Source organism: Lipotes vexillifer, unplaced genomic scaffold (genome assembly GCF_000442215.2).
Source record: "Lipotes vexillifer unplaced genomic scaffold, Lipotes_vexillifer_v1.1 scaffold560, whole genome shotgun sequence".
Taxonomy (NCBI): domain Eukaryota; kingdom Metazoa; phylum Chordata; class Mammalia; order Artiodactyla; family Lipotidae; genus Lipotes; species Lipotes vexillifer.
Window position 1 is genome coordinate 832,913 of NW_006792210.1, and position 18,739 is coordinate 851,651.

General features: G+C 40.1%; 1 protein-coding gene across 1 annotated transcript in view; it reads right to left on the reverse strand.

Moving 5' to 3' along the window:
* IL13RA1 (interleukin 13 receptor subunit alpha 1) overlaps nucleotides 1–18,739 on the reverse strand; it is a 56,539-nt gene that overhangs the window by 29,263 nt on the left and 8,537 nt on the right. Inside the window, exons 3-4 of the mRNA XM_007465457.1 lie at nucleotides 14,722–14,860; nucleotides 12,782–12,902 (exon numbers count right to left, since the gene is read on the reverse strand). Of these exons, the coding sequence (XP_007465519.1) occupies nucleotides 12,782–12,902; nucleotides 14,722–14,860 (260 nt within the window). The remainder of the gene's footprint in view (nucleotides 1–12,781; nucleotides 12,903–14,721; nucleotides 14,861–18,739) is intronic.

Below are 18,739 nucleotides of genomic sequence, written 5' to 3' on the forward strand. Positions count from 1 at the left end.
TAGTGTCCTCCAACCAGTGCCAGATCAATGTTCCAGAACACAATAGCTTTCTAAGTGTCTTACTCCACTGTGTGGCTCTAAATGCTGGTATCTCCTTTCCCATTTCAAAAGACCTCTACATATACCTTTCCCCAATGATCACCTAGCACAGCGCAGGCAATGTGCTCATTACACTTTTTTGTCTAGACTATCAAAGGACTCTGTTTTATAGTAACTGGCAGAAGACACACAGTCAAGCCTTACATTATCAGTCACAAGGGGAGTTGTGCAAAGGTTCTGCAGAAAAGGAAGACAATTTAGAAAATGAACTAAGAGTAAAGAGTCCCAAACCCTTCAGAATCATCTGTGCTCATTTTAAAAATTCAGATTCCTCAAACCTTCTCCCAGAGAACCCTACTTAGAAGGTTTTGTCCAGGGGCCTAGGAATAAGCATTTTGACAGCAATTCTCCAGGGGATTGTGCTGCAAAATCCAGTCTTATAAAACTCAGATCTTTCCCATAAATACAGTCAACTGATCTTTGACAAAGGAGCAAAGGCAAGACAATGGAGCAAAGATAGTCTCTTCAACAAATGGTGCTGGAACAACTGGACATCCACATGCAAAAAAAAATGAATCTAGTCACAGACCTTACACTATTCACAAAACTAAACTTAAACTCACAGTGGATCACAGACCTAAATGTAAAATGCAAAACTGTAAACCTCCTAGGAGATAACACAGGAGAAGAGCTGGACAACCTTGGGTATGATGATGACTTTTTAGATATAACATCAAAGGCATGATCTTTAAAAGAAATAATTGATAAGCTGAATTCCATTAAAATTAAAAACTTCTGCAAAAGATAATACCAAGAGAATAAGAAAACAAGCCACACACTGGGAGAAGATATTTGCAAAAGACACATCTGATAAAGGACTGTTATCCAAAATATACAAAGAACTCTTAAAACTCAACAATAAAACAAACAACCCAACTAAAAAATGGGCCAAAGACCTTCACAGACACTCCACCAAAGAAGATATATGGATGGCAAACGAGCATATGAAAAGATGTTCCACATCATATGTCATCAGAGAAATGCAAATTAAAGCAACAAGATACCACTACACACCAATTAGAATGTCCATAATCCAGAACACCAACAACACCAAATGCTGACGAGGATGTGGAGCAACGGGAACTCTTATTCACTGCTGGTGGGAATACAAAATGGTACAGCCACTTTGGAAGACAGTTTGGCAGTTTCTTACAAAACTAAACATATTCTTACCATATGATCAGCAATCGTGCTCTTTGGTATTTACCTAAAGGAGCTGAAAACTTATGTACACACGAAAACCTGCATACAAATGTTTAAAGCAGCTTTATTCATCATTGTCAAAGCTTGGAAGCAACCAAGATGTCCTTCAGTAGGCAAATGGATAAATAAACTGTGGTACATCCAGACAACAAAATATTATTTAGCCTTAAAAAGAAATGAGCTATCAAGCTCTGAAATACACAGAGGAACCTTAAATGCATATTACTAAGTGAAAGAAGCCAATCTGAAAATGCTAAATACTGTATGATTCCAACTACACAACATCCTGGAAAAAGTGAAACCATGGAGGATAAAAAAATCAGTGGCTGCCAGGGGTTGGGGTAGGGGAGAGATGAATTGGTGGAACACAGAAGATTTTTAGGGCAATGAAAATACTCTGTATGATATTATAATGATGGATATATGTCATACATCTGTCCAAACCCATGAATGTAGAACACCAAGAGTGAGCCCTAATGTAAACTACGGACTTTGGATGATTATGATGTATCAGTGTAGCTTCATCAATTGTAACAAATGTCCTATTGGTGGGGAATGTTGATAACGGGGGAGGCTATTAATTGTGGGGGCAGTGGGTATATGGAAAATCTCTGTACCTTCCTCTCACTTTTGTTGTAAACCTAGAACTGTTCTAAATAATGTCGTTTTTGAAAAAGAAAACAAAAATTCAGATCTAATGTATTTAGTTCTTCAAAAGCTGTGCAAAGAAATGCTTCAATATAGAAAGTGACCTTGTCCCTTAAGAGATAGTACATAAGATTTTTCTTGTGGTTGTAGGCCCCTGTGGTTCATGAATGAAACAGTTTTTTAAAAGCTTAGTTACAGCCATGACTAGTTTTTAGATCAGACAGGCCTGAAACGTTTTCCACCCACAGCCAAAAATAAAAAACTGAAGAAACTTATGACATTATTTTTACATAACTAAAGAAAACTATGTAGAAAGTTAAATTTTTTTCAATAATGAACCTTTGAGATTCCTTTTTCATTTTTGTACCCTGAGTATTTCATATATGCTCATGGACCCCAGATATGAAATTTAAAAACAATTTTGTTGTTCTTTAGAAAAAAAAATAGTGAAAGGAAAAATATCGGTTTTGAAAAGACAACTTTCAAAATTTTGTGAAAGATTAGATGATAACCTAAGATAGGACGCATTCAAGTGCTTCCTGTTAAAAATCAAACACTGGAATCCACAGAATCATACTGTAGACATAAGGAGGAAATGGACAAATTAAAGGCTATTTCCCCACTCTGAAGATGATTAATATGGTAAGAAATTCCCGAAAATTCATTGGCATGGCTAGTCTGTAGCTATTAAGGTCAGGCTCCCTTCAATGCCAGACTATCCCTGCAGGACTTCAAGTCATTGCCCCGGGGCTTCAAAATGACTCTGCGTTTTCTGATTGGTGATTAGGGAAACAGTCTCCAGCAGTTTGTTTGACAAGATTTAAACTGGTACCTAAACCAATTCTGAGTGCTTGATTATGAATGAGCCACATGTCTTTCTTTTGTGGTTTTGATTGGAAAAGACCTCTCTAGGGGAGAGCAGGGAGGAAGAGGTATGGGCTAGGCGCTAATTATGCGAGGTTGGGCAAGAGGCCAGCTATGTATACTGGCTACATCTGCAAGGGAGTGGGGATGAATAATAAAAAAACAATATAGCCACCATGTATTGCGTGCTTACTCTATAAACGTTAGCAGTTAGGCACAACTCTCAACACTCTTCATATAACAGCCCTCACAACATCCTTAAGAAGTAGCACTATTATTACTACCCCCATCTTACAGATTAGCAAACTGAGGCTCAGAGAGAAGTGACTACCTCCAAATCACACTGCTAATAAGAAAGAGAGCCAGGATTTGAACCAAGGCAGTGTGGCTCCAGAAACAAATAAGCTGCAGGGTAGTAAGGGCAAAAGATACAGAATTTATACCAGTACTGTCCAACAACGTTTTCTGGGATTATGGAAACGTTTGAGATCTGTGCTGTCTGATTCAGCAGCCACTAGCCGTATGTGAAATTGGCTACTAAGACTGAGCAACTGAAGTTTTAATTCGATTTAATTTTAATTAAATTAAAACATAAACAGTCATGTGTGACTAGTGGCCCTTGTATTGACCAGCACAGGTCTATGTTACAGAAAGGGTCCATCCACGCTGATGACCAACTCTGGGAACATGTATGACAAGAAGTGGTATTACTGATGCCTGCTACCCCCACCCCGGGTGCCAGCGAACCCCCACTCTCTGAGGATGGCTTCTTGCCCCACCTCCCATAGTTGTAGATTATCCCCTGCACCAAGGCATGAACTAAGGGCTGAAAGCCAGCCCGAGCACCATCTGCTGTCAGCTTTGGCAAGACACTGCATCAGCCCAGAACACTTCAGCCCAGAGGAAGAATGCCTTTCTACTTGGTCGGGCCAGTTTTTTGTAATTTATTCATCAAGAGGGGACACTGGAGAGAAAGCTTCAAGAAGGCAGAAGAGTAAGTCGTGGAGATCACCTTCCTCCCTACAGATACATCAGAAATACATCTACGTGTGGAACAACTCCTACAGAACACCTGCTGACATAAGCTCCTGAGATGGTGGAGGTGTTACCACAACACAACCTAACCTACCCTGACTAACACAGTCTAGAAGTCACCAAGGGATGGCAATGGCATGTTCATGACATTCAAGGGCAAAATTCAACAAAGCCAAAGAGAAGCAAGAAGAACAGCACTTTTCAAAGCAGTTGGACCAAGCAAATGCCCAGAGGCAGAGCACAGTCTTTCTTATTTGTGATCTGAACCAATGGCCCACTCTCCCCTTCATTTACAACTAGAATTCAATAGATATACACAGTGAGTCCTTCCCATGCAGACACAATGAATTCTTCCCATCCAGACAAGCAACACTCAGAATCCTACCTCCCTCTAAAGAGACTCAGTCTTCTCGCGAGCCGCGGCTGTCACCGCAGACTACAGAGACGGCCATGAGACACTAAGGCTGCTGCTGCAGCCACCAAGAAGCCTGTGTGCGAGCACAGGTCACTATCCACACCTCCCCTCCCAGGAGCCTGTGCAGCCCGCCACTGCCAGGGACCCGTGATCCAGGGACAACTTCCCTGGGAGAACGCACGGCGCGCCTCAGGCTGGTGCGACATCACGCCGGCCTCTGCCACCGCAGGCTCGCCCCGCATCCGCACCCCTCCCTCCCCCAGGCCTGAGCGAGCCAGAGCCCCCGAATCAGCTGCTCCTTTAACCCTGTCCTGTCTGAGCGAAGAACAGACGCCCTCAGGCGACCTACATACAGAGGCAGGTCCAAATCCAAAGCTGAACCCCAGGAGCTGTGCGAACAAAGAAGAGAAAGGGAAATCTCTCCCAGCAGCCTCAGGAGCAGCGGATTAAAGCTCCACAATCAACTTGATGTACCCTGCATCTGTGGAATACCTGAATAGACAACGAATCATCCCAAAACTGAGGTGGTGGACTCCGGGAGCAACTGTCGACTTGGGGTTTGCTTTCTGCATCTAATTTGTTTCTAGTTTTATGTTTATCTTACTTTAGTACTTAGACCTTACTAGCATTGGTAGATTTGTTTACTGATTTGGTTGCTCTCTTCCTTTTTTTTTTTATTTTTTTTGCGGTACGTGGGCCTCTCACTGCTGTGGCCTCTCCCGCTGCAGAGCACAGGCTCCGGACGCGCAGGCTCAGCGGCCATGGCTCACGGGCCCAGCCGCTCCGCGGCATGTGGGATCTTCCCAGAACGGGGCACGAACCCGTGTCCCCTGCATCGGCAGGCGGATGCTCAGCCACTGCGCCACCAGGGAAGCCCTCTTCCTTTTTATATATATATTTTTTTTTTTTTCTTTTTTTCCTTTTTCTCCTTTTGTGGGTGTGTGTGTGTATGCTTCTTTCTGTGATTTTGTCTGTATAGCTCTGCTTTTACCATTTGTCCTAGGGCTCTGTCTATCCATTTTTTTTTTTGGTATACTTTTTCACGCTTGTTACCATTGGTGGATTTGTTTCTTGGTTTGGATGCTCTCTTCTCTCTTTCTTTCTTCTTTTTATTACTTTTATATTTTTAATAATGTATTTTAAATTTTTTATTTCAATAACTTTGTTTTATTTATTTTTCTTTCTTTCTTTCTTTCTTTTTCTCCCTTTTCTTCTGAGCCGTGTGGCAGACAGGGTCTTGGTGCTCCGGCCAGGTATCAGGCCTGTGCCTGTGAGGTGGAGAGCCAAGTTCAGGACATTGGTCCACCAGAGACCTCCTGGCCCCACGTTATATCAAATGGCAAAAGCTTTCCCAGAGATCTCCATCTCAACGCTAAGACCCCGCTCCACACAACGACCAGCAAGCTACAGTGCTGGACACCCTATGGCAAACAACTAGCAAGACAGGAACACAACCACACCCATTAGCACAGAGGCTGCCTAAAATCATAATAAGGTCACAGACACCCCAAAGCACACCACCAGATGCAGTCCTGCTCACCAGAAAGACAAGATCCAGCCTCATGCACCAGAACCTAGGCACCAGTCCCCTCCACCCGAAAGCCTACACAACCCACTGAACCAACCTCACCCATTGGGGCAGACACCAAAAACAACGGGAACTATGAACCTGCAGCCTGTGAAAAGGAGACCCCAAACACAGTAAGTTAAGCAAAATGAGAAGACAGAGAAACACACAGCAGATGAAGGAGCAAGGTAAAAATCCACCAGACCAAACAAATGAAGAGGAAACAGGCAGTCTAAGTGAAAAACAATTCAGAGTAATGATAGTAAAGATGATCCAAAATCTTGGAAATAGAAGAGACAAAATGCAAGAAACATTTAACAAGGACCCAGAAGAACTAAAGATGAAACAAACAACGATGAACAACACAATAAATGAAATTAAAAATTCTCTGGAAGGAATCAAGAGCAGAATAACTGAGGCAGAAGGACAGATAAGTGACCTGGAAGATAAAATAGTGGAAATAACTACTGCAGAGCAGAATAAGGAAAAAAGAATGAAAACAACTGAGGACAGCCTCAGAGACCTCTGGGACAATAGTAAACACACCAACATTCGAATTATAGGGGTTCCAGAAGAAGAAGAGAAAAAGAAAGGGACTGAGAAGACATTTGAAGAGATTATAGCTGAAAACTTCCCTAATATGGGAAAGGAAATAGTCAGTCAAGTCCAGGAAGCACAGAGAGTCCCATACAGGACAAATTCAAGGAGAAACACACCAAGACACATATTAATCAAAGTATCAAAAATTAAATACAAAGAAAACATATTAAAAGCAGCAAGGGAAAAACAACAACTAACACACAAGGGAATCCCCATAAGGTTAACAGCTGATCTCTCAGCAGAAACTCTACAAGCCAGAAGGGAGTGGCAGGACATACTGAAAGTGATGAAGGATCAAAACCTGCAACCAAGATTCCTCTACCCAGCAAGGATCTCATTCAGATTTGATGGAGAAATTAAAACCTTTACAGACAAGCAAAAGCTGAGAGAGTTCAGCACCACCAAACCAGCTTTACAACAAATGCTAAAGGAACTTCTCTAGGCAAAAACACAAGAGAAGGAAAAGTCCTATAATAACGAACCCAAAACAATTTAGAAAATGGGAATAGGAACATACATATCGATAATTACCTTAAATGTAAATGGACTAAATGCTCCCACCAAAAGACACAGATTGGCTGAATGGATACAAAAACAAGACCCATATATATGCTGTCTACAAGAGACCCACTTCAGACCTAGAGACACATACAGACTGAAAGTAAGGGGATGGAAAAAGATATTCCATGCAAATGGAAACCAAAAGAAAGCTGGAGTAGCAATTCTCATATCAGACAAAATAGACTTTAAAATAAGGACTATCAGAAGAGACAAAGAAGGACACTACATAATGATTAAGGGATCGATCCAAGAAGAAGATATAACAATTGTAAATATTTATGCACCCAACATAGGAGCACCACAATACATAAGGCAAATTTTTTTTGTTGTTGCCAATAAGCATGATTGGATGATTCTCTGCATTGATAGAGGCCTACTATTTGCTATCCAAATGGGACAAATTTAGGTTTTTGAAGGAAAAGAAGACCGTTGTGCCTGCCAAATGGCTTAAACATAGCAAGCAGAGACTTAATCACTCAGCAGGGTCTCCATCCAATAACTCTGTCTGCTGGATGTTTGTGTGTCCTGCACTTTAAAGGAGCCAAATTTGAACAAGGGCCCTTGAGATTCATAATCAGTAACTCCTTCAGCCTTTACAAGGCTATGCACCATTTGGTTCAAAAGCATAGTAGTAGCACAGTTGTAACAGAACAGGATGCTTCTTTTCCTCAAAAGATTGTAAGTCAAAGAAATCTGTATTAATTATTATTGGCAAACAAAAAGCGCCTCTCATTAAGACCTAAAAGGAACATCGGATATACATTACTGCTGCCATTTACAAATTAGTCACTTGAAGTACAGATGAAAATATTTGCTCCAAATCATAGATGTTAATAACATGGAGGGTTGCATACAAAAAGTTACTCTTTACACTTCCAGAAATCTACCTTCTTTGAGGATAGGAGTAACACTTTGATTTCTCCTGTGATACAAATTTTTAATTCCAAATGCTTAATGAATATTTATTCTTCAATGTCTCTTAAACACATTCATGTTCTCATGCTTTCATGACTTGAATTTGACTTGTTAAACTTCTCATTACACAAAACCAAACATGTTCCCCTTTTTTCACATTCTTCATCTGATTGTAACATAAAGTGCATCCAGCTACCCAAAGCCAGAAAACTCACAGTATCCCTGACCTGCAAATGTATGGATCTGATCTTAAGTGGCATATAAATTGGAAAACTGAATTAATGCATATACCTCCACACAGTTTCTGCGTTGAACTCTGGATGACGTAAGTGGGGGACTGATCAGAATAGCAGGGCAAATTTTTTAAAACAGAAGTGATTTTTGAAATGTCGCCCATAGAGTTGAGTTGGACATTGTGGCCTGAACCTAACCATGTCAAGTGCCTGCTGAAATATCAATATTATCCTCTGAATTTAAACAGGACCCATAGTCTTATATTATTCAGAAAGTCTAGGGTACAATTCAGAATTACTTAGCATACAGAAAATCATGAAAATCTCAACCTAAATAGCAAAAAATAATCAACAGTTGCCAAGGACAATATTATACATATGTTGGAATTATCTAAGAAAGACATTAAAGCAGCTATTTTAAAAATGCTGACTGAGCAACCATGAACACCCTTGAAACAGATTTAAAGTAAAACATGTAACTGCAAAAATATAGAAGATATAAAGAAGAATCAAATGGAAAGTTACTAACTAAAAAATACACAACCAAAAAATTTTAAAAACTCATTAGAAGGATTCAATAGCAAAATGAAGATGATAGTCTGTGACTTTGAAGATAGATTAATAAAAATTATCCAATCTAAACAAGAGAGAAAAATTAGTGATCTTTAAAAATGAACAGAGTCTCAAGGAAATGTTGAGCAATAATAATAAGACTAAAATTTGTGCCATCGGTGTGCCAGAAGGAGAGAAAAAGAGTATTATGCTAAAAACCTTTTGAAGAATAATAGTTGAAAACTTCCCAAATGTGGCAAAAGCCTGTACATTCAGGTGGCTGAGAGAACCCTAAACAGGATAAATCCAAAGAAATTCATGCCTGGACATATCATTATCAAAATATTGAAGACACACAATGAAGAAAAATATCTTTAAAGCATCCAGAAAAATGACATAGTACCAACAGGGGAACAATGATTCAAATAACAGCAGATATCTCAGGGAGACTAAAAGGAAGTGGTACAAAGTTTTTAAAGTATTGGAAGAAAAGGACTGTTACGTGATAATTTTATATCCAGTGAAATATCCTTCAGGAATGAAGGTGAAATAATATTCTCATATGAAGGACAACTAAGATAATTTGTAGTTGTTACACCTGTTCAGAAACAATTGATAAAGGAAAATCTTTAGACAGTAAGGAAATGATACCAGAAGGACGCATGGAAAATCAGGAATGAAGAGCAACAGAATAAAAAAAAAAAAACAGATAAAAATTTAATAACATATTTTCCTTTTGAGTTCTTTAAATTCATTTGACAGTTGAAAGCAAACTGTATGGCATTATCTGATGGGGCTTTCTACATATGTAGTCATAACATATATGACAAGTACACCATTATGTGGGAAGGGCAAGGGAATTTATTTGGTGCTAAGCATCTGCATACCAATTGAAGTGGTATAATATGGATTCTAATTAGATTGTGAAAGCTAAGTATGCATTTTAAATTCCTAGAGAAACAATAAAGGAGACAAATAGAATGGGGGACAGGAGGCAGAAGGCATCATTTCTATCTGTAACATTTTATTATAAGTAAAGTAAATATGGCAAAATATTAATATGTATTATACCTTGGAAGTGGATACATGGGTGTCTATCATCCCGTGTAACTTTTTATGCTTAAAATATCTTATAATACATATTAATTTAAAAATAAATACAGAAAGGAGTTATATGATTATTTTCCAGTGTGAAATCAAGATGAAATTGTCATTTTACTTAAAATATTAAAGGATCTGGTTCTAGAAATAGCATATAGACTGTTAGCTTGCAGTTGTAAAATTTAGCCTGTTAGATGTTCATTTCTTCTAAAATAAAAAGTATTAACATTTTTCTGATTATAAATATAATACATATCTATCGTAGGAAAAAATGAATATACCAGAAAAGTATAAAGAAGAAAACAGTCAATTATCAAATCTAGTCCTACCATCTAAAAAAGTGTAAATCTCATTTTATACTTTAGCAAATTTCCTTCCAGTGTTTTTTCAATATTTGCTTATATAATTGATATCACTGTAATAAGCATTTTTGTGTTTGCGGTTTTAGCTCAACTTTTAAGTCAGTTCTTATCCTCTCCTCCATAATTTAAATTATTTGTAATCAAGAAATAAAAAGAAATCAGGGAGGGAGACAAAGAGAGGGAGGGTGGGAGGGAGGGAGACAAAGAGGGAGGAGATATGGGAACATATGTATATGTATAACTGATTCACTCTGTTATAAAGCAGAAACTAACACACCATTGTAAAGCAATTGTACCCCAATAAAGATGTTAAAATAAATAAATAAATGAAATATTAAAAAAATAAATTAAAAAATAATAATAAAAAATAAAAAACTAAAAATAGAATTACCATATGATCCAGCAATCCCACTACTGGGCATATACCTGGAGAAAACCGTAATTCAAAAAGACACATGCACCCCAATGTTCATTGCAGCACTATTTACAATAGCCAGGTCATGGAAGCAACCTAAATGCCCATCGGCAGACGAATGGATAAAGAAGATGTGACACATATATACAATGGAATATTACTCAGCCCTAAAAAGGAATGAAATTGGGTCATTTGTTGAGACGTGGATGGATCGAGAGACTGTCATACAGAGTGAAGTAAGTCAGAAAGAGAAAAACAAATATCGTATATTAACGCATGTATGTGGAACCTAGAAAAATGGTACAGATGAACCGGTGTGCAGGGCAGAAATAGAGACACAGATGTAGGGAGCAAACGTATGGACACCAAGGGGGGAAAGTGGCGGGGGGTGGCGGTGGTGGTGGCATGAATTGGGTGATTGGGATTGACATGTATACACTAATATGTAGAAAATCGATGGCTAATAAGAACCTGCTGTAAAAAAAAAAAACACAAATAAAATTAAATTTAAAAATTAAAAGAAAAATCTAGGCTCTAAAGAAAGGAAATGATGAAAGATTAATTTAGAAAAGAAAGAAAATTTTAACAAATTTTGTAGAGATAGTCACAAACATGAAATGTAAGTTATTTTGTGGGGAACTAAACTACTTTTAAACCCTGGGAATGATTTAAGTTTCCTTTTGAGAGGCAGATACCAATCACTCAGACATTGTTGATGGGAATGTAAAACGGTACAGCCACTCTAGAAAACAGTTTGGCAGGTTTTGTTTTTATAAAACTAGATAGGCAATTACCATATGATCCAGCAATTACACCCTAAGGCATTTATTCCAGGGAACTGAAAAGTGATGTTCACATAAAAACCTGAATATGAATGTTTATAGCAGTTTTATTCATACTTGCAAAAAATTGGAAACACTCGAGATATCCTTCAATGAATTAAAGGTTAAACAAACCAATACATCCATATCATGGAACACTACTCAGCAAGAAAAGGGAATGAACTACTGATACACACAACGGCTTGGATGGATCTCCAGGGTATTATGCAGAGGCTAAAAAAGATAAAGTCAGCCTCAGACAGTTATATGCTGTATGATTCCATTCCAGTTACATTCTTGAAATGACAGAGGTTAGAGACTTGGGGGAGAGGAGTGTGGGGAGAGGGTGCGCAGGAGGGAGGTGGGTGTAGCTATAAAAGGGCAACTCAAGGGATCCTTGTGGTAATGGAGCTATTCCGTATCTACGCATATGATAAAAGTGCACAGACCTACACACACACAAGTAACTGGGCGGAACACCAGTGAAATTTGAATAAGGTCAGTGGACTGTACCAATGTCAATTTTCTGGTTTTGATATTGCACTCTGGTTATATGAGATGCTACCATTGGAAGAAACTGGGTGAAGGGTAGGTGAGATCTCTGTATATATTTTTGCAATCTAATTTTGCGGAGCTATAATTTTTTTAACATTTTTGTTGGAGTCTAATTGCTTTACAACGGTGTGTTAGTTTCTGCTCTACAACAAAGTGAGTCAGCTATATGTATACATATATCCCCATATCCCCTCCCTCTTGCGTCTCCCTCCCACCCTCCCTATCCCACCCCTCTAGGTGGTCACAAAGCACCGAGCTGATCTCCCTGTGCTATGCGACTGCTTCCCACTAGCTAGCTATTTTACATTTGGTAGTGTATACATGTCCATGTACACACTACCACTCTCTCACTTTGTCCCAGCTGACCCTTCCTCCTCCCCGTGTCCTCAAGTCCATTCTCTAGTAGGTCTGCGTCTTTATTCCCGTCTTGCCCCTAGGTTCTTCATGACCATTTTTTTTTTTTAGATTCCATATATATGTGTTAGCATACAACGGAATATTACTGAGCCATAAAAAGAAACGAAACTGAGTTATTTGTAGTGAGGTGGATGGACCCAGAGTCTGTCATACAGAGTGAAGTAAGTCAGAAAGAGAAAAACAAATACCGTATGCTAACACATATATATATGGAATCTATAATTATTTTTTAAGAGCTTTTTTTTTTTTTTTTTTTTTTTTAAATGAGACACCAAAAGCAGATGCATTTTCCATGAAGCAATGTGTAGAAAAGAATAGGCTGGTCCATTTTGGGGTTTGTTTTAACTAGGTTAGGTGCAAAGGCTCCCAACGCAATCACAGTCAGTCCCTCTCCAGTAAGTCTCCTGTGCATACTCACCAATAGTAGAGAGTATAGTTAGTGTCAGGATTTGTATTCCTTCCAGGGAGCCAAGAGCACTTCATGTAGCTCAGGTTATACCAAATGCATTGTAGCTCAGTAACAGCGGACTCAGGATCGCCTGGAATATGCAGCCAAGAGTTTAGGACCCTTGTCTCCTTGCCCTGTGAGCTGGCCAGTCACTCTAGGGGCTGGGGGATGGCAAGCGTGCCTCCGGCTGCTTCTCCGGAAAGCTAATCCCTAACCTCTCACCCCATTTGACCCAGAAGGCACCCAGGCGGAAGAAAACCCAAATCTAATTTGTTCACAACTTTCTCTCTTTACTGTCACTGAGGGACCCTAACTCCTGTATTCCTAACTGGAGAGACAGTGTGAAGGTCAAATAATATTTCAGTCATAGGAAATGACTATGGAATTTCCCAAATGAATGTGAAAATATAAACAACCATTATATCTACCTGTCTTTAAAAAAAAAAAAAAACAAGTGTTCTGAGTTATAATTTACCTTGTCTTTCGAGCAATACTGACACACCTTGTTTTAAAAATTAAACAAACCTTCCTCCTGAGGCAATTTGGGGAAAGGTAAGCAAAACGTAACTCTTAGTAGTTGTCTATTGGGGGTTATGGCCTTAGGAACCCTAAAATCTTGATGATCTGAAATCTCTACCTTTATAAAGCCTTTTAAGTTAAGACATCACGTCTCTAAATTAAATGCCTATGTTTAAAATTCAAACCTGTTATCCCTCGTGCTCCTTAAAGGCGTACTGTGCTGAGCCATCACCACCCACCTTTTCATCATAATGCAATTTAGTTTTTCAGATTATTAAACTCCTCAAGAAACGAGTAGAGGGGAGGTAACTTGCTGTAAACCATGCTCCCAGCCTCCTAGCAGTACTGAATTTTATAACTTTACAAATATTACTTCATATACTTTTGATCTGTGCATACAGGTAGAGAGAATGGTCTAGAAAACAAGTCATGTAGTGTTAAGGTTTGGAGGTAGGAGATGGGACCTTGCCCAACCAAAGGGCAACATGATATGAATAGATAATATGTATCTAGCATTTACTGTCTGTCAGGCACTATTCTCAGCACCTCATATGTACTGACTGATGTAATCCTCTCAATATTCCTGGGAGGTAAGTACTATCATCATCCCTTTTTACAGGTGAGGAAACTGAAGAGAGAAGGGGCTAAGTGATCTGGCTAAGGTCACACAACTAGAAGCTGGCAGAGCTGAGATTTAAACTTGGACATCTGGGCTCTGGTAGCCCTGCTCTTCCTGAGTATATGCTACTCCCTGCATGTAACATAAGAGCTGGGAACAATGATCAAGCTGACTGCTTGACAGCTTTTTCTAGGGCTAGTCTTGAGTCAGAGCTGGGCCAACATGCCCACTTTCCTCTTTTGACATCTTTCCCCACATATATCCTGTATATCAATCTAATCTCTCTATATAATGAGTGAGACACTATCAATATTTTCATTTGTTTAAGGCACTGGACCTGGGACCTGAAGATCTACAGCAACTCACTCAGTTCCCTTCTTCCTCACAAAATAGATCAGGGTAATAATACATGCCTTGCTCATTTCACCGAATAAGCTTGAGAAGCTCAATTTAGGGGAGAGGCGTATGTGTGTATGTGCGTGTGTGTGTGCGTGTGTGTGCGTGTGTGTGTGTGTGTGTGTGTGTCACTTTCCAAATTATTAAGTGCTCTGTAACTATCAGGCATTGTTATTCAAGTTGTCTGTGAGCACCTCAAAGGCAGAGATGTCCTGACAGTTGCTGGTGTGTTGTCAGCATCTAGTACCAGTGCCTGACACTTATTAGACTCAACCAATGTTTGAAAATTAAATGAATTAATAAACACTGAACATAAGCATATGGATAATTTGGATTTATTCTCTAAATGCCAAGAGACAGTGCTTTTAGCTGTTACCTTCAGGGGGTGAGATGCACTTTTCCACCAAAATGCTAGGCTTCTCACTTTCGTTGGTGCTACACTGGGACCCCACTTGCAGACAAATCCTCTCATTCAGGGGCACTTCTTTTGAACGATAAGTTTCTGGAGCAATTTTCTAAGATAAGGAAATTTAAAAAGGCATTGCAGTAGCAAACACACAGAAATACAGTTGTGTAAAGAAAATGGAAAGTTATCAAATGGTATACAGTTCAGTGACTCTCAGCTTCGGGTGATTCTGTTCTCCCATTCCTGGGGGACATTTGTTAATGTCTAAGAACATTTTTAGTTGTCATAACTTGGGAGGGGGCTGCTACTGGCATCTACTGGGTAGAGGCCAAGGATGCTGCCAAACATCCTATAATGCAGAAGACAGCCTTCCCTCCCCCAACAACAAAAAATTATCCCGCATCAAATGTCCGTAGTGCCACCATTGAGAAACCGTGGTATAGATAAAAGACAGTTTCCTGCATTTTCAATGTATAAACATCATGACATTTACTACAAACCTACCATGCTAACACACATGTCTAAGAGCAATTTCAAAGGAAACACAATAAGCTTATCAAAATTCAATTCCAAGTAGATGCAGTATAACAGCAAGATCAAGGTAAAAAGGACTGCTTTAAGAATCTGGCAATCCTGGTCACCTCTGAGGAGAGGAAGTAAAGAAGGGGAGCCTGAGGGCTGAGGAGACTTTTCAGGAAACACCTTTCTGCACTGTTTGACCATTTTGACTATCTCATATACACGTATGAATTATAAGGGTTGATATTATATGCACTGAGTATAGCACGCTCTTATTCAAAAAGGTAGATAAGCTTTGTGGAACCACGGAAAGCCAACTTATACACAGCTTATGGATAACAATCACAAGCCTGGTTATTATGATTTAGAATAATGAGATTAAAGGCTCTTGAGGAAATTAACATTTTCCAAGGTGACAGAGTTGGGATAATTAAGAACAGAGCTGCTTTTAATCAGAGCTCCAAGGAGCTTCCTGTTTTGCAACAGTTTCTGACTCAAGTTGGAGACAGCATTTCCTTTTATATAGGTGCTGATAGCCATGAAGGGAAATTTTGTCAGAGTTACCTTTATCTACCACCCTAAGGGGTACTCTGCCATTTCACATGCCTGCTGCCAACTGAGCATGAGGGCAACTGTGAGAGACTCTCAAAACCAGGCACAAGGATGTCCTCTGAGAGGTAGCCAGCAAATCATCAATTAACGAACCACAGCAAAGACATGGGGAAGAAAACAACACTTTGTACAGACCGAACAGCTCTTAGGCCCAGGCAAGACAGCACTCTAAAAAAGGAGTTAGCTGGTCAGCCCTGGAAGAGGAGAAAAAGGAATGTCTGCAAACAAAATTCTGACAGGGAGAAAAGAGAGGGTGATTCAGCTCCATGGACATTGATTATTTTTGTCCCAGCAGCAAAGCCCTGCCCACCCTCAGTGGGGCCTCCAGCTATTCTGAGTCAAGTACCTTTTCACAACAAATTCCTGATTCCTTGCCAAGAAACCTACTTATCATTTGGCTTTCCATATAGTTGCTGCCTACAGGAATGGAACATACCAATTGTGCCAAGAGAAGGCTCTCGAGAATGTTTCACCATTAGAGCTCTCATGGCGAAGGAAACTGGCCCTTAATTGATGAATGTGTGCTGAGGAAACAAGGATTGTTGGTAATGGTGGCAGGAAAGCTCCGAATGCAAATTTCACCAACCACACAATTTTACTAAGCAGAAGTCCCATATACCCCTGAAGGAGCCACACCCTGACCCAAGAATCCTTGATAATTCTTGTGTGGAAGCTGCATTTGCCCTCTGAGGACAGCCGGGGGAAAATGTATGGTCAAATGCCATAAATTAGAATCATTATGGAAATATCCCAGTTCTCTTATTATATTAGATATTGTTCCAGTGAGAGGGCTGAGGAGTTTTATTACACAAGTATTTTTAATAAATGGAATTTCTTGAAGTAAAAACATACTTTAGCACCTAAATCTGAATGTTTTTTTTAAAAAAAACTTCATTTTCAAAGTTAATCAGTTATTGATTCAGACCCTTTATTAATTTATTTATTTTGGGCTGCGTTGGGTCTTCATTGCTGTGCACGGGCTTTCTCTAGTTGCGGCGAGTGGGGGCTACTCTTCGTTGCAGTGCACAGGCTGCTCATTGTGGTAGCTTCTCTTGGCGCGGAGCACGGGCTCTAGGCATGCGAGCTTCAGTAGTTGTGGCACGTGGGCTCAGTAGTTGTGGCTCACGGGCTTAGTTGCTCTGCGGCATGTAGGATCTTTCTGGACCAGGGCTTGAACCCGTGGCCCCTGCATTGGCAGGCGGACTCTTAACTACTGCGCCATCAGGGAAGCCCTAAACCTGAACCTTTTGTTTTGGGCATATGAATAAAAAAATAACTTAGAAAAGACATGGTAGGGGGAAAGATAAAATACTTCTTAAAAATCTCTTTCAAAGCTCAAGGCAAATAATATTAAATTGGCATGAATAAAGGAGGAACCCCAATCGTCAATGATCACCAAGTCAAGTGCACCTCTATGTATCAGACAAGGAACTAAATCCCTCCCAGAAGATCTTGATGAAGTATGCGTGATAGCTCCCACGTGACTTGCGGCTGTGGTGACTCATTCCACTGGTAGCTGCTGTATGACATTATGACCTGTCAGAGAATCTGGGCTCCTTTGAAAATTTATCAAAAATCAAGGCCAGAGCCCTGAACCGATCCTTCCCCCTCAAGACCAAAGTTCATTTGGCTAGGTCGCAGCTTTCCCAACTGCTAATCCTTTCTCAGAAGGAAAGGGGAGTCAGCTTCAGTCTCTTTGGATGCCTAGACAGAACAACATCCTTTTAATTTATTCACCTAGTAAGACTTGCCTATCTCTTGGTGATGAAAGAGATCTAAAATCTGATGCCAGATTCTTCTTCTAATTGCCAGATTACACATTGCTAAAACAAGGGTGAAGGGCAGCCACTTAAGCTAGTCTTGTACTGAATATTTTTTTTTAAATCATCTATGGGGCTTCCCTGGTGCCGCAGTGGTTGAGGGTCCGCCTGCCGATGCAGGGGACACGGGTTCGTGCCCCGGTCCGGGAAGATCCCACGTGCCGCGGAGCGGCTGGGCCCGTGAGCCGTGGCCGCTGGGCCTGCGCGTCCGGAGCCTGTGCTCCGCAACGGGAGAGGCCACAGCAGTGAGAGGCCCGCGTACCGCAAAAAAAAAAAAAAAAAAAAAAAATCATCTATGATTCCGCATCTCTCATCTTAATGGTCCTCCAATCTGAAGATTGAAAATGACCTCAAGGATTTACCTCATTTGGCAATTTGGGACTGTTAGACGGTCATAAAAGCCCTGTAACATGTACAAACTATCATAGTGCCACTGCTTCAACATGCTTCAAAGCATATATACACCCTGGTGTGGTCTGATGACATTAATGCTGTGTCTAAAGGACAGAAAGAGGGAAGGAAAACCACTCCTCCCATTGATTCTGAGTCTCAGGATTGTAAACTTCAAAAAGGTACAGACAGGAAATCCCCCATCACTGACTGGAAAGAATAATCTGTGTTTATCACAACTGCCACATTGGCAGCCTTCAAAGCTGTCAAATGGCTGGAATAAATGAGCAGGCCTTAGGCAGCGGCCACCCTTTATGGTCTCCATCTGATCTCTTCAGGGGCAAAACGGAGGGACCAAGATTAAATGATAATATTAGGTTGAACCATATAATATGACCTATAAAGGCAACAATTTCATATGGTTGAATCTAACAACAGTAATAATAATAAAAGCTAACAATTATTGAACACTAACTCTGTGCCAGGTGTACCACAAACATTATCTCCTTTAACAAACACACACCATTCATATGAAGTAGGTACTTTTACTAGCCTTTCCCCCCAGCATTCTACAAACAAGGAAATGGAGGCTCAGGGTCAGATAGGTTAAATGACTTGCCTAAGGCCACAAAACCTGAAAGGGAAAG